Source organism: Dendroctonus ponderosae, unplaced genomic scaffold (genome assembly GCF_020466585.1).
Source record: "Dendroctonus ponderosae isolate FM_Combo_2020 unplaced genomic scaffold, Dpon_F_20191213v2 Dpon_F_20191213_7, whole genome shotgun sequence".
Lineage (NCBI taxonomy): Eukaryota > Metazoa > Arthropoda > Insecta > Coleoptera > Curculionidae > Dendroctonus > Dendroctonus ponderosae.
Window position 1 is genome coordinate 8,766,211 of NW_026018916.1, and position 15,246 is coordinate 8,781,456.

General features: G+C 32.1%; 3 protein-coding genes across 4 annotated transcripts in view; 2 read left to right on the forward strand and 1 right to left on the reverse strand.

The window, feature by feature from the left end:
- The window catches only part of LOC109542852 (all trans-polyprenyl-diphosphate synthase PDSS1), a 52,077-nt gene extending 40,713 nt beyond the window's left edge, over positions 1-11,364 (reverse strand). Inside the window, exons 1-2 of one of the 2 annotated variants that reach the window (XM_048668106.1) lie at positions 11,275-11,364; positions 5,295-5,912 (exon numbers count right to left, since the gene is read on the reverse strand). In XM_048668106.1, coding sequence (XP_048524063.1) covers positions 5,295-5,468 — 174 coding nt within the window. In that variant the 5' untranslated portion in view covers positions 5,469-5,912; positions 11,275-11,364. Of the gene's footprint in view, positions 1-5,294; positions 5,913-8,676; positions 8,760-11,274 lie in introns of those variants that run through there. The other variant, XM_019912287.2, reaches the window with a different exon arrangement.
- Positions 10,795-12,051, forward strand: LOC125502316 (39S ribosomal protein L32, mitochondrial). Its single transcript, XM_048668108.1, has 3 exons — positions 10,795-11,354; positions 11,423-11,677; positions 11,732-12,051. Exons 1-3 carry the CDS (start codon positions 11,261-11,263, stop codon positions 11,992-11,994), a joined length of 612 nt encoding a protein of 203 aa, XP_048524065.1. The 5' UTR covers positions 10,795-11,260; the 3' UTR covers positions 11,995-12,051.
- A 14-nt stretch (positions 12,052-12,065) lies between these two features.
- Positions 12,066-15,049, forward strand: LOC109542834. Its single transcript, XM_019912251.2, has 5 exons — positions 12,066-12,460; positions 13,753-13,962; positions 14,245-14,383; positions 14,443-14,590; positions 14,647-15,049. Exons 1-5 carry the CDS (start codon positions 12,317-12,319, stop codon positions 14,750-14,752), a joined length of 747 nt encoding a protein of 248 aa, XP_019767810.1. The 5' UTR covers positions 12,066-12,316; the 3' UTR covers positions 14,753-15,049.
- Positions 15,050-15,246: the final 197 nt, after the last annotated feature.

Sequence of the window (15,246 nt, forward strand, 5' to 3'; positions counted from 1 at the left end):
ACCATTGCAAAATAACAAACATTTGTCAATGGGAAGCCAAAATAAAGCATACTACACATTTTAAAACGCACGTAGTTTTATTAGTAACAGCTAATTGACGGGTTGGTGTGAATTTTGCATGCAGCTCGCTTCATATGCCCACTTTTGCCCAAAATTCTTCATTTTAAAACTTACTTGAGTGAGATGTTGTCTCGAGATAAACTTGTGTTGTCCCACAACTGATTGTTTTTTATTGAACTTTTGTTGGATTATTTCATACTTTCAACTGTGTAGTAATATCTTTCAATAGAGAAACAACTAATAAACTAAACTAAACAACACGAACAGAAAGCAGAGGATATTGCATTAAGATCAATAACTAATCGAATATATGTATTATCTATCTTTCTCTCTTCTGTCTATCTTTCGTATCTTCTATATATAATATTTCTATTTATCAACAGTAAAATTATTATTCTCTCTTTCGAAACAAAATTGCAAAAATATTGCAGTGTAAAAATCGACTTTGTATCAGCGAAAAGTCTAACATCCTTTAAATAATTAAATAATAAATAATTAAATAAAATAATATAAATTAAGTTTATCTAAAAACATTGCTTCAAACCTGCAGTTAAACGTGCAGTGCTTCAATAACGTGAAAACTTTTTAATTTCTCTATTATCATGTAATTTTACATACGTAATATGCATATAAATTGAAAAATTGATAATCGCAAGTATGTAGGTAATTGCAATGCTCATCGCCTTGTTTAAATCCAGTCATTTGAAGATAAATGAAAATAACAACTACACACCCACTTGGAGGAACACCTACAAGCATGTCTAATTTAATATGTAGAGGAACTACTGAACTCTTTTACCCCTACTACGACATTATTGTAAATGGTTTTACCAATTGCTTAAATTTAAAAAATTGATTACTTACTTAATATGGGAGTGTTCACTTTCTCTTCTTAAAATTCCAAATTCGAGTCACATACTACAAGCATGATGAACTATAAAATTTTATTCAAAAATTGTAACTTTAAAAATATACATTTATTATTTAATTTTACTAAATATTATTGTCACAAAGGAAATATTACAATTTCGAACATATAAATTAAAGAATTATTTTTTAATACCTGCAATATTCAAATCTATTTAAACCGAAATCGTATTTGAAACACTTCTGAAACTAACAGAAAATCATGTTTTTGGTAGTGCAATTATGCCATATAAATGCAACAATACCATGTAAGAAATAAAACCAATCAATTTTAAGCTTGATTAGAAAAGCTATAGCATAACATTAGCTTTGACGAATTTAACCAGTTTTTCCTCAATACAATATCAAAGCGGTGATAGTTGAGTGGCCTTACTCGATACTTTATTTTCATATTATGTATGTTAGTTATGCCGCTATTGATCACAAATCTGTTGCTAGTGCCAAACCGCTAATATGGCCGTAAAACAGTAAAAGTTAAGTAGCGAGGCGCAAATTTGCAATTGAATTGTTCTAAATGGCTAGCTTAATTCGTCGGTTCCAAATATCCCTGAATGGTAATTTATTTTCGGTGTAAAACTAAAACTTGTTCTCCTATTCTCTTATTAGATTTCTAAAATAACTATGAAGTGTTTGTAGTAACACAGAACATATTTACTTCGATGCGATCTTACCTCACTGTTAAGACCATTTTGAAAAAGCATTTATTGAACTTGATATTTGTACAAAAGCATTGAAGATTGCTCAAGATTATCTGGTTTAGTAACTTTAATTTTTGCGACTTTCGATAGCACGTTTCGAGAACTATCTATCTCCAATAACGATGGATGAGAAGTATCTAACCTCTAAAGGAATAAAACCAAATCTCAATTTTTTGCGAAATTTAAGAATTCTTAACAGTTCACATTAAAGAAAAAGTCTGACGGATCCTAAAAATTGGTTGAATAAGACGCTGCAGAAGCGGGGCTCGAGCTTCAAAAATTGATTAATTATTGTACATTTTCAGTTATATCGCGGAAACAATTGATAGTCTGAAAAATAATTTAACATTTTCAATAGCACGTTTCAGCGGATATCATCTACTATTCCAGCTTTTATAGAAAAATTTAACCTCTAATGAGATGCAAGTCAAATTGTGTTAAAGAATCATATAATTGACGCAGAAAATTGTTTGCGCCTCGAGCTGAGTGAAATTCAGTGAGAGCGCAAAGACCAGTTGGACGAATAGAAACCGACGATTCTCACTTTGAACAGTTTTTGTAGTTTCCTATTATCGTTTTGTTGTCATTAATTAAATAACTTTCGTGATACATTTTCTTATTTTATTTTTTATTTTTTTGAGGCAAAAGTTTCAAATTTTTTTTTTCAGTTCGATCCCTACAACACCTACTACGGAACACCCTCTACATATTATATATCATATATAGAGGGTGTTTTCTCATAAGTTGACACCCCCCTTAGATTGTTTATTTTAAGAAAATTGTGAAAGTGACCAACACAAAATCTGTTTAATTCTACTCATTTTTTTTTAATGTGATTTTAAAATAAAAATATATAAACAAAAACATTTAAATAGTAACAAACTAAAGCTTAGTCTATTTATATTTTGTCTTAAGTGTCTATGAAGTTTTTGATTTAACATGAGCCCTAGATCGTGCAAATCGGACCCAGAGCAGAAAAGTTATCGGTGCAACACCAAAAAGTTAAGTTTTTGAGACTACCCTGTACACAAAAGAGATGTCCTAAAAATGCAAAAACTGCTTTGAGCTATTTGATATATCTTTAAACTTTTGGTGTTGAGATCCGAAAACCGTTTATTGTCCAACTCAGAGCATGCCGAACTTTCCAAAATTTGGCATTTTTTCAAGTGCCATCCTGTAGAAAATTTATCTGTCTGAGATGCTGAATGTTTTGGTATTTTATATTTATAATTTGAAGTTCGTATCCAGCTTCGAAGCTAAGGCGAATTTGGATGTGAAGCGTTCATTTTGTTAAGCAGTTTAAATTGTTTAGACAGATGATCATTCACTCAACTTTACAATGTGTACAGCTTTTGGTAGAAATTAAAGTTTGATGACTGAAGCCCGAAAATGATATAAATCATCTAAACCTACAAACAAACAGAAAAGATATGTTCGAATTGGGTACATCTTTATGTTCTACTAATGGGTTTTTTGCACGCTTTCGTTTTCATTTGCAAACGACATAAAAACCTTACTTTTAAATACTTTGAAATTGGGAAACATTTCACAATCCGAGAACGATCGGCAAGTGCTCGTAAATGGTTTTTACTTCTTTATAACGTAGCGTACTGTTCCGGATTAGCATTTTATGTGCACAATTCGTCCAGTTTCCTCAGCAGCGATAAGTTTGACGAGTTTGTCACCGGTTAGTTAGCTATCAATAATATTTCTATTACATTTTCTTAGTAAACACTGCAGGTTTACTCTTGACTCACTGCAGATTATCAAATTACTTAAGAGTTCAAACATGCATGTGGGCCGACTTTAATTGGCATATCAAAAAAATTCGGTCAAATCCCAAAACGATTTCAGAACAATTTCGCACTAGAAACTGGGGCACGAGAGTTTCAAAATCCTCCCAGAGAGAAGTAACAATCGGGAGCAAAACCATACATAAACATAAGCTAATCAGTAGAAAGATTAGTGTTCGATCTCATAAATTACACTACAATATATGAATGGGAGCATAAATTATTCAAATTTGCAATTATGCAAAGCAACTACTAGTTTGGCAAAAGAACAGCTTCTATTGTTGTGGGTGAAATTACTACAACTTATGGTTGAAGAAATAAATACTCATTTGCTAACAGCCAAGTCCAAGCGGAAGAATTGAAGTTAATACTTATGTTTTGACAACATTTTCACATTAAATTATTCGACAAAGCACAAGCTGCGTAAAAACAAAGTCAAACGATCACAAATCCGACAAATTGGCCGGTCACTTTCTCATTCTATCTTGGCAAGAGCGAAACTTTCTTCTCTGCGATAACGTATGCCCGATCCATCTTTTACCTTGCGACATACAGGGTGATCCACAAATACTAATGGGCGTTGCATCAGTTTCGTTTTTGGTAAAACGCGTCCATTGGTATGGTATGGTGCGGTCGTGTGCGTGACACTATTCGAAAGCGAATCTGGTTTGGAAGTTTGGCGTGCGAGGCGATTTTGGCTTGAACTGCGTGCAATGGGTTTAGTTAATTGGCATTGGAGTAATAAATTAAATTAGAAGTGCAATAGAAGAATACCAAATGCAGGCCATAAATAATATTGATTAGAAGAATGAATCGAACTCAACAAATGTATACTGATTAAGCTGGTTTTTGGGTGCTGGGCATCAAACTAAGTGGTCAGAGTTCAGCGGAGAAAAAATTTAAACAACAGGAAGTATATTTTTTGGAGTCACTAATGATGAACAATGAAATACATTCAACGAGGCAAATTGCATATCCAATGTTCTAGCTGCAATTAAAAACGACAAAATATATCTAAATCATTAATTTTAACTAATGATCGAAGCAAACGAGGTTTTGCTCCCGGGGGCATATTGGGTAAAGATTGTTTGTGAATGGTAAAAGCTTTTACTACTCAGCTGACCCATAAAACAAGATATTTTCACAATTTTTATTAAAATTCAAAATGATATACTAGTTGCCGAAAAGTTTTTACATAACGAATTTGGCAACTTCATTGTTGCAAATATAATTGCTTCATCGGTTTTTTTCCCAGAGATGAAATCGATAATTCAACTGATCAGCTTAATTGGACAAAGTAACGAAAAAAAATTCATGAAATCTCGGAAAGTAGAAAATATTTAACAAGCATACGTCGAAACGTGTGCAATTTAATGCGAATTCTTCATGGGTAGTGAAGTTACCACCATACAGTCCAGAAGCCATACAGATATTGAAAATTGCATCTTTCGAAAAGTATCATGTAAACTGGATATTTAACGTAGGTAGTTTGGCAACCAACGTGAGTATAAGAAAGTCTTTCATTCCACGCAAAATAGTTATATGGACTAAGAAGCAGAAGAACCGATTAACTTAGTCAAATCTTTAACTTTGATGACGTATACTTACGCCATATAGTTCAGAAATAAATATTTTATTAGAGCAAGAAACAAAAAATATCACTCTCGTTTAAACCTAAACAAGAGATTATACATTGATGGCGGCGCTAATATTTCAACTCCTCAACACATATCCAAAACTTTTATATACGTTTTCACAAGTTTTCCATTCAATACTTAGATAGACAGCAATAAAGTTATAAAAAAATCAAACTTACCACTTGTAGAATTCCAACAGCCGTATCTGTGCGCAGGTATCCACACTGAGCCAACCACCGTGATGACACCCCGTCAAAAAAGCACCCTCGTCTGCGCAGTATACCGGGCGACCCGAAAAATAAGCAACCAATTTTTTCGTGAAACCGAACGTTCAAAATGGTTTTGGAACCCATCGTACCAACGCACTGAACTACCCAAAGTTCTTTAGAAAGCACAGTGGTGCTGAGCCCCCTTCTATGAACCTCTCTCTTCTTTTTCGGACGGTCGAGGTGCACCAAGTCTTGGCAACCGGACGGACTGTTCCTCTTTATCTATGTCTTCAAACTCGATGGTATCGAAAGTAAAAATGACAAAAGTAAATGTTTGTTTGTATGCTTGACGCGGATCGACCAAGAATTCGAATGGTTGGGTAATGTCTAGGGGATTTCGATTTCGATTATTGAATAGTAAACTTTTTCGTCGGCACTGGTTTACTGTATTTTGCCCCGCTTTTCACTTTCTGTCTTATACTTTAGATCTAGTTTTATGTTAGAGTTTGGTGTTAATACTATTTGTATGGCAATTCCGTTTAGTATTTGGTACAGTGTAGTGATCACAGCCTTTGATGTCTTTGGAATCTGGAAAAAAAAGCGAAACATTAAAAAATTTTATAATCTAAGAACGAAAGACATAATGAAATACAACAGCATCGTGGTATATGCAAAATAGGCCAAATTTAATTGCGAACAATTAATAAAACATACAATCGACAACTAAAATAAAGAAGACATAATTCACAGTGGTAAAAATGTAAGTCTATGCAGTGTTCGAAAATGGACGAATTTCTTGCAAGAACTACTTTTAGATTTTTTTCGTATATCATATTCCATAAACAAATAACAAGGTTTGGTACCAGATAAAATAATCTACTTTGTCAATAAATTTTAAGAGTCACTATTACTGATTGAACCAGCGGCTGTTTACATGATTTTGTAAAATAATGTTTGTAACAAAAAAGTCAATTGGGCACAACAGTAAATAGATTTTATTTTTTAAAGCCAATAATGTTTAGCTTTTGTGTACAAAGTAGGCGTGAAGCGTACCGCTCGTCACTGCTACACCGATGATAAAAGCAAGATGTTGATCAGAAATATTTATTTAAAACGAAAATTTTCCAAAGCTGCAAACTTATATTGAAGTATCTAATCGATTTTCTTAATAAACATGGTTTTCTCATTTACAATTGTAACACCCGTAGACTGGAAGCAAAGCGTTTTCGTATTTTGTCGTCGAATCCTAACATTTACTATGAAGATGTATCCAACATCACTTGAACTATAAATCCAGCCTGAAATTGATAGACATATCAAACACTCTGTATACTATTATAAACATTCTTCCAAATAATATTAACTCGCTGAGTATAATGAAAGTAAAATTTACGTGCCATCTGCTAACGGCACTTTTAGTAATAATTTCATTGACCAGTTAAGATTCACTGCTGCTGAATTCTGCAAGTATCCGTCCGCAAGTCTTTAATATAACTTAAAGATTGTTAATTTTGCAAATTTTATTTGGTTTCATAAATGGGCATATTGCATTGGTACTTTATCGGAATTTATTGAATATTGTCATAAATACTTTAACTTAATTCTGTGTTTTCTTCAGTTCGTGGTTTAAACGCAAAAACATTTACAAACTAATTAATCAAAAGCCATCAAAAGAGGTAAAAGAAATATATGCAGGGTAAATTGTATGCTAAAATCTGCCATAAAAGCTGATAATTATCTATAAAGGACACTGTTTCTTCTAAAATAAACCAGCATAACGGTGAGAATTTTTTGAAAATTACAGGGCCTATTAAAACCGCTGCTCTAATCACTAACTAAAGAAAAATCGTACTTTGAGTTATAGCAAATGTAGTCGTAAAGCCGCATATTTGCCGCAAAGGTGTTAAAATCAATAAAAAAAATTTGCTGCTTGCTAACTCTGCATATTTTGGATCAATTACAATGCATACAGGTAGTGGGATCTGATGCAAAGGCGCTGAAGTGCATCAAAAAAATGAATAAAGGCATTCTAAGAATAAAATTATTATCCAATTTTATTAAAGTATATTTTATTTCCGAAAGAACAACATAAAAATTAAAAAATGGCTTTTGTGTTATAAGAAATGATTAACAAACTGCAAGTAAATTGCAAACCACGTAAGTAAAGTCAACGAGTACCGCGTGATTGAGTAATAAAATAATATCGGTTGTTTGTCAAAATCGAATTTTTACGCGACTTTGTAAGCGAATAATACAGCGTATATGAGAAATTCTGTTTTGTGTATTACTGCTAATTATTAGCTGTGTAGTGGAGTGATGATCAATTTAATTAATTGCAAGATATTTTTCCAAACATTTATGAGAAGAAGAGATATAATTAAAAAGAAACTGTAAATTACTTAGAAATCTGGTGTAAGTAAATGAAAAAGTTGTACAAATAAATTTAATGGAATAATTTATTTCAAACATTAGATTTGTTTGTAGATGCAACAAAAATGAGCTATATGTCGTTTTTCCTGTTTAATTACTGGTGGCAATAAAGCAATGATGTACCTAATGATTGTTGGATAAATATATACCGACATAACGAAAATATATCGAAGAATAGATATGATTCACCAAAAAATATCAATTGCATTAAAATTTGTGGAGTTTTTCAATTGATTCTTCGGAATATCAGAGCAATACTTATTAATTATAAATTAATAATTCCTCATTTTTAGCGATGATGGCGGCCGAAACAACAATTGCAGCTGCAAAATCTCAGATGGTAGTTTACGATAATGAGCCAATTAAACTTTTTTTAACTACTTAATTCCTGAAAGATGTTATACAGAATCACTAGTAAAGCAATATTAACCATAGATAATTTAATTAAAAATGTATTTAACAGACTGATTGTACAAAGTTTTCATGATGCAGTGGTGACAGAAGAAATAATTTCTAGTTAATTGCGGCAAAGAAAAATCGACGCTATTCGAGTAAAAGACGCAATCATTAATTTTGAACTCAATCTAGTTCAAGTTTGAAATAAAGTGTGTGTGATACTATTATAAATTGTGTAAAAGCTCAATTTCATTTTAAGGAGTTTCTATTGGTCGTATAATTTTGGCCTGAAAACTTTGGATTTCGGTAAATTTCCTAAAGATAAACTGACGTATGCTTCTTTTATCCCACACTCAATAAAGAACCATTACGAACAGAAATATCTGTTATTTATTCAAGAAATGATTACAGGACTTTTTCATTGATAAAATGTGCACTGTCCTTTTCAAAATTTGTAGTGCCAAACAATCTAGGAGAGACTATGAAGGAGACTAAAGAATTGTGGTAAATAATTGTAACAACTCACATGACAACCTGAGAGGGCGAACAATGTTTTTCAATCTTACCCTGAGAATGGTTAAATAGCTTTTTCTCTATCTATTGATAAAAGTTTATCTCAGAGTTGAACAATTTTAATAACAAATTGATTAGAAAATTCGCAAACGGAAAAGTTCCAAAACTAAACTTGTTTAAAATGGGTAAACATGTTATGTAAAAATTCCGGAACTGATTTATTTTTTGATAAAGCCGCCACTGTCCCCAGATAAAAAGGTCTCATTTGAGTTGCTTTTCTAAAAATTTAACCAGTTTCCATGTGAGAACACCTCTGAAAATAATGTATCCATTGCGGTTGATCCAATGACTTATACATTTTTGAACACATTATACATATATCGAAAACGCTTAGTTTAACACCCCTTGATAGCCCTTGCAATTTTATGGGTATATTTATGAAGCACTGGGGATACACCTGATATTTCATAATTTTCTAACATACACTTTTACAGTATTTTCAAAAAGGTGCAATCGAAATGTATAAATTAATTTCATATGCAAATTGGGATTTTCTCTTTCGGCTTGAACCCAATTTTCACGAACAGCTCGAGTAATATTTTTATATTACTTTGTAATAAGGAATTCGTTCTTCATATGAAAATACAACCCGCTTTCAGTTCATAACGAAGAACGTGAGGATTTTTTAACCACGTCAAATTTTGAGACAAAATACCTACATAAATAAAATCTTATTGCTGTTATCATTTGTATTAGCAGTGATGACAGAAGAAATCGTTTCTAATTAACTATAGCAAAGAAACATCGACACCACTCAAGTAAAAGACGCTATTGCCTGTTTTGAACGATATATCATTCGAGTGCGAAATAATATTGATAACATCATTATTGAAACATCAGAACCAGCCAACAGTCACCAGAATGTAATCGCTATTGTCATTACATTTTAAAGACCTTCTAGTATTTGCATGACTTTTTCCGGTATACTTTAGATAATATTGAGGTAAAATTCCTAAGGATAGACGCACTTCAGCACTTCAGTTATTACACACTTGGTATTATGTATTTTATTCCACACTTGATACGATGATTCTCAACCCAAAAACGTCGTGCAACGTTTCTCAGACAATCAACAATGCGAATTTCAAAGATCGTTTAACAGATTTCTTTCTATCTATTGATAAAAGTTTATCTCCGAGACAGACAATTTTAATCACAAATTGAGTACAAAAATGGGTAAACATTTTATATAAAAATTAAAATTAAAAATAAAACAACTGAATTTTTTGGCTAAAGCGGCCACTGTTCTCATGTAAAAAGAAAGTTGTTTTTTGGTTGCGTTCTCGAAAAAGTGCCAAAATTGCAAGAAAACTACCGAGATCTTTTTTAAGCACTTAACTTATCAATCAATCAGTTGATCCAAATGTTAAGTTAAGATTGGTTAACAACAAATTGTATATTTTTTATTAAAATCGGCTAGTGCGATTCTAACATATATTTTTTAATAGACCCTTTACCACATTTTTCAACACATTATACAGGGTATTCAGGGTGTCCCATCGGAAACCACCGCGATCGATATATGGCAAACTATAACAAGGAGAAATTTGAAATTTGGACATATTTTCAAGATGGTCAATCTTCCGGTTATATCGGAAGTAGGTATCAACTTGCATATTTTAAATGGAACACCCAAACAGTTTTGAATTAATTATGGCCCAAATTCTAAATATATTTCATGGATAATATCTTATACCTAATATTTATGTTAAAAGTTACAAGTTGCTGGCATGAGAATATTTTTTTTCTATGAGGAAATGTGCTATTTAATTTGAAACGACTTACATGTGTGACGTGTGTAAATTAATTTCATTCACAAATTGGAATTTTTCCTATCGACTTGGACCAAATTTTCCCGTAATATTTTTGCATTACGTTTTAAAAAGGAATTCGTTCGTCAAATAAAAATAGCACCCACTTTTAATTCATAACAAAGAACGTTAGAATTTTTTTTCCGACCAGTCCAAATTTTGAAAGAAATACTTACCTAAGTAAATAAAATATGATTGTTATTATGATTTGCAAAGTAAATTTGAAGATTAAGTCCATGTGAGTGAGAACGCTCTGTAGACGCAGTGAATATTCAAAGACCACGTGCGCTTTGAGGTATTATCTTATCACAAAAAGTTCACATTACCTGCTGCAAGTACAATAATTTAAGTAAATTTCCCGGTTAAATTAATGTATTTTCATTAATTAAATAGTGAATAATTCAATAGTTAGATCAAAAGAACTGAACAGCAATAATAAAAATTATTACACATTAGATAAAGCACAATTTATAATAAAAAATTTTTAAAGTTCTAATAGACTGCGTCACATAAATGGTTGATTATTTTTATTTTTCAAGTCAGGCCATTTGAATAGTAATTAAAAAAATAAAAACTAGAAATTTAATTTCACTATCTTAAAAAAACCGCCTTCAACGGGTTAAAATCCCTATTCCCCCTCCGAAAAGTTCAATAATACCGCTTTCTTATGAGATAGCAGCTCAATGGTGGTGCAGAATATTATTGACTGACAAGCGTTCTGTTAAAATGTCTCTAAGTACCTTGATTTATCGTGTCAACAGTGCTCTTCGGGGCCTAGAGAGAGCATTATTTGGAGCCCTAACTGGTCAATTCCCTTCAGGTAACGTAACAAATTACATAAGTTATTGGAAGCACATTTGACACTGAGATAACCTAACTTTTCCTTAGGCGATTTGGGGTTATGTTATGATTATGTGCCCCAAAAGAATGAAATCCAACAATCAACGGCTCAGAAGAGCATCTTGGAAGAAATTCTTGGTGATGGATTTTTATTTGCTGTGCCCAAACACAGGCGAAGTATAGAAAAACGTCTCAAACGGAAGTTTGGCGATTCTGAACATCATCTGAAAATATTGATTCCCAGGAAGAATCTTAGAACTTGCAATGTTTGCGGCGACGACTACGAAGTTGGAGTTTTATGCCGTAAGGTCTTAATTAAATTTCATCAGCTCTATTCTATTTAACTGTGCATTTCAGCTACGTGTTACAAGACAGTTATAGAAGAGACCAAACAGATGCAAGATGCCATTCAGCAGGAATTGAAATTGGAACCCGTCGAACAAGAGGTGGTAGTTATGTATGATGGCGAAAAGGAGAGTAAACCTGAGGAATTCTGGCAAGGAAAACGGATTGTGGAAATGCAGAAACCAAGACCACAGTGGTTTACAGATAATCTGCTTCAGAAAACTACTCAGAAAGGTGCAGACACAAGCGATGTGAAACCTTCAGAACTAGCTTAGGCTAGTGTAGTATTGCAGTGTAGTTAGTTTTTTCAATAATTAAATAATTAACATTTTCTGACGGTTTTCATTTCCTGGCTGATATAGGTTAAGTGCGCAAACTATCAACCTGATGTAAATATTTCGTGATTTGTAAATATATTTTTTAGTAAGAAGTTCGTGCAGACCGATTATACTGATTCTAGCTTACTTTTACTTTTAAATAGGCAGTTCGTAATCCTGTTATAATTAGGGATTAGAAAGTTACTGGAGGCAAGGAAGTTGATTTTTTATAACCTAACCCAACCTTTTTGCGCGAGTAAACAAAAAACAACATTTTAAAATGTGGAAAGTGTTTAGTTACGAGGGAAAATTATTTATGTTAAGTGTTACGAAGACTGATGGGGGCTGCGATATAATATTAAGCGATCTTGTCTTTATCTGGAAAAATCATATTTCCACTTCAGATTTACTTGCAGAATACCAGGTATAATTTTTTAATTTGAACTATCATAGTTTGTTCTTTTGTAAATGTTAACCTCTGGTTACGACGATATTGTTACTTATATATATATATAAATAATCTTTATTTCCTACAGAAAAAGGCTATCGACCCAATCGGTCTTTCTGCCCTGTTACTTATATTTAACTTAGTTCAATGATTTTCATAAATGAATCAGTTTGTTTGTAATGACTTGTATTCTGTAGGTCTTTTTCGAGCCTTCAAAAGAAAATTTGGTCAATTTTTTGTACCATTGATAATTAAAGGGCTACAGAAATTTTCAATACTTGGACTTACTTTGATTTTTCCGTAAATGTTCAGTAAAACATATAAATATGTTTTTCTGATACTGCAAATATCGGTTAAACTGGTGACGCAAAATTGCAAGTATGTATACCTTATATAACCGATTTTCTATGTTTTTTTAGTTTAAAAGATTCTTTCACTATGCCTGGAAAATGTAATATTTTTAAAATGTCTTTGTGCTTTTCTATACTTTATCTATTTGTAGATACGTAAAATAAATAACTTGTATACAAAAGCCATTGTGCAGCTGCCTCGAGCTAGGTGACTAATCTCCTCTATGCCCGAGCGACCAAAAGACATATTGATAAACGATTGACTATTTAATAAACGTTTATATTTTTTAATTATTTTTTATCTGATTTCAAAGTTAAGCAAATTCTTTTACTATTCCTAAGGTTCAAAGTATACGAATAATGATTTTTATTTTATTATAGAAACGTTATAAATTAGTTTTTAACAATCATTTCTACATCCAAATCAGTAAATTCATTTTACATTTGATCAACACTTTTCTTGATCAAATTCACACATTCAAATAGTACACAGAGGTATCCAAAGGCATTCAAATTATCTAACAAAGTCTTCTCATAAAAACCAAGCCTGCCCACTAACAGGTTGTCCAAGCCGGGATAAGTACATTACGTATATACATACCTATAATATAATACATAAGTACTCTGTGTGAATTTCATTTTAACTAAATGTTTTCTTATTTAAGTGGCTGAGTACATTGTATTACTTATGTGTGAAATGATTTAGCACATTAAATTTTATAAAACCATTAAAGAAAACTTCCTAAGACTCTCAAAATTAGTACTACATTCCATCTATTATACTGACTTAATTCTGATACAGCTTTATTCTTTATCTTCTTGTTATATTTATGTGAAAAAATGTCGAACCCAATAAGTGAAACAATGATTTTCTGTAGTAATTCTTCATGCGTTACCACAAGCTTGCATTTTTTACAGCGCAATGGTTGCTCTATAAATTCCGATATAGACATTAGAAACATCCTGCTGGAAACGGTAAACAATTTACAAGAAGTCAATGCTTCTGTGAAGCACATCTTGAGCACAGATGTGGAGTTGATTTTGGAAAAGAGTTCGGTTCAGAAGGATTCAGAACTTGAGCAAAATATTGTAAATAAGTTTACGCTCATAAAACGGGACCAAGAAATAGTGAGTCAGTGGTAGAGGATATATTTTTATATTCTAAATGCCACTTCTATAGATTAAAGTTGTTTGGCTTTTCATTGTTGAAACAGTAAGAAACAACAAATATATACATGCTTACATAGGTATAATTACAAGAGACCATCCTAATAAGCCTTTTTCTGCATGAATTATCACGTATAGCGGTCGTTTATACCAAAACCTGCAATAAGAAGTAGAACGGCTTTGATCACTGTTGGAACTTTTGGTTAAAGCGATTAAACAGCAGATTACTTGAATTATTTTCAGTTTAGAAATACAATAGCTATTCCAATGATTCAAACCTTGAATTACTTAGAACAGCAAAATAAAGTGTTACTAAGTTTGATACAGAAGAAAGACCGAGAACTTGAGGAGTTTAGAATGGAAAAAGGTGATATTTCAAGAGGTAAATATGTCGATGCGAGCGTGTTGCTCCATGTTTCAAGTCGATATATTATTTACTAGACGAATTGAAAACAGAACCGTTTGATCCAAAATCACTAGATGCCAATACCAAGAATTTGTTTTTAACTGTGTTTTCCGACGAAAGCAGCAAAAGCCTTTTGAAGAACCTCGCGGAGACGAATGGGGAAATCCAGGCAAACAAATTAGAGTAAGTGCAGAAAGTGCTCAATTTGTAGAATAATTCTAGATTAACGTTTTCTTTAGAGTCGAAACGCAACCATGGAATAATGTTAAGAGAAAAAAAGTTGTTCGCGATGGTAAAACCGTCGCTAAAAAGGGGGCTGGAATTATTTTTAAGGGCTCCAAGTGATTATAATTATCTTCATTATTCAACTAACTAGTCCTGGAAAGTATTACATTACATTGGCAGGCAAGGACCAAGTGTAAGTTATTTAATACAAAGTTTGTTCACCTATGCTGGCAAATGTAATCAGAAATAGTCATAGCCAGAAAACGGCACATCCGGAATACTTGTCGGAACTGTGAAAATAATTATAAATGCGTTATAGTCGAACCTGTGTCACATAGAAAAATTTAACACACAGTGAGATACGGATGATTTTGTCAAAACCACAGTCAGTACCTTAATAGACACATATTTATGAAAGTATTTTATTAATCCCATTGTTTGTTACTTTATTATATATATTAACAACTTTCTTGTCTTAGTGCTATAAAGAAATTAAAAATAATAATATTACAGAGATGTAATGTAAGTAATGTAGAATAGTCCCTAGTATAGCCTCACTTAGTTGACTTGAATTTTGTAATAGCTAAAGTAATTGAACGACTCTTACAAAGTTT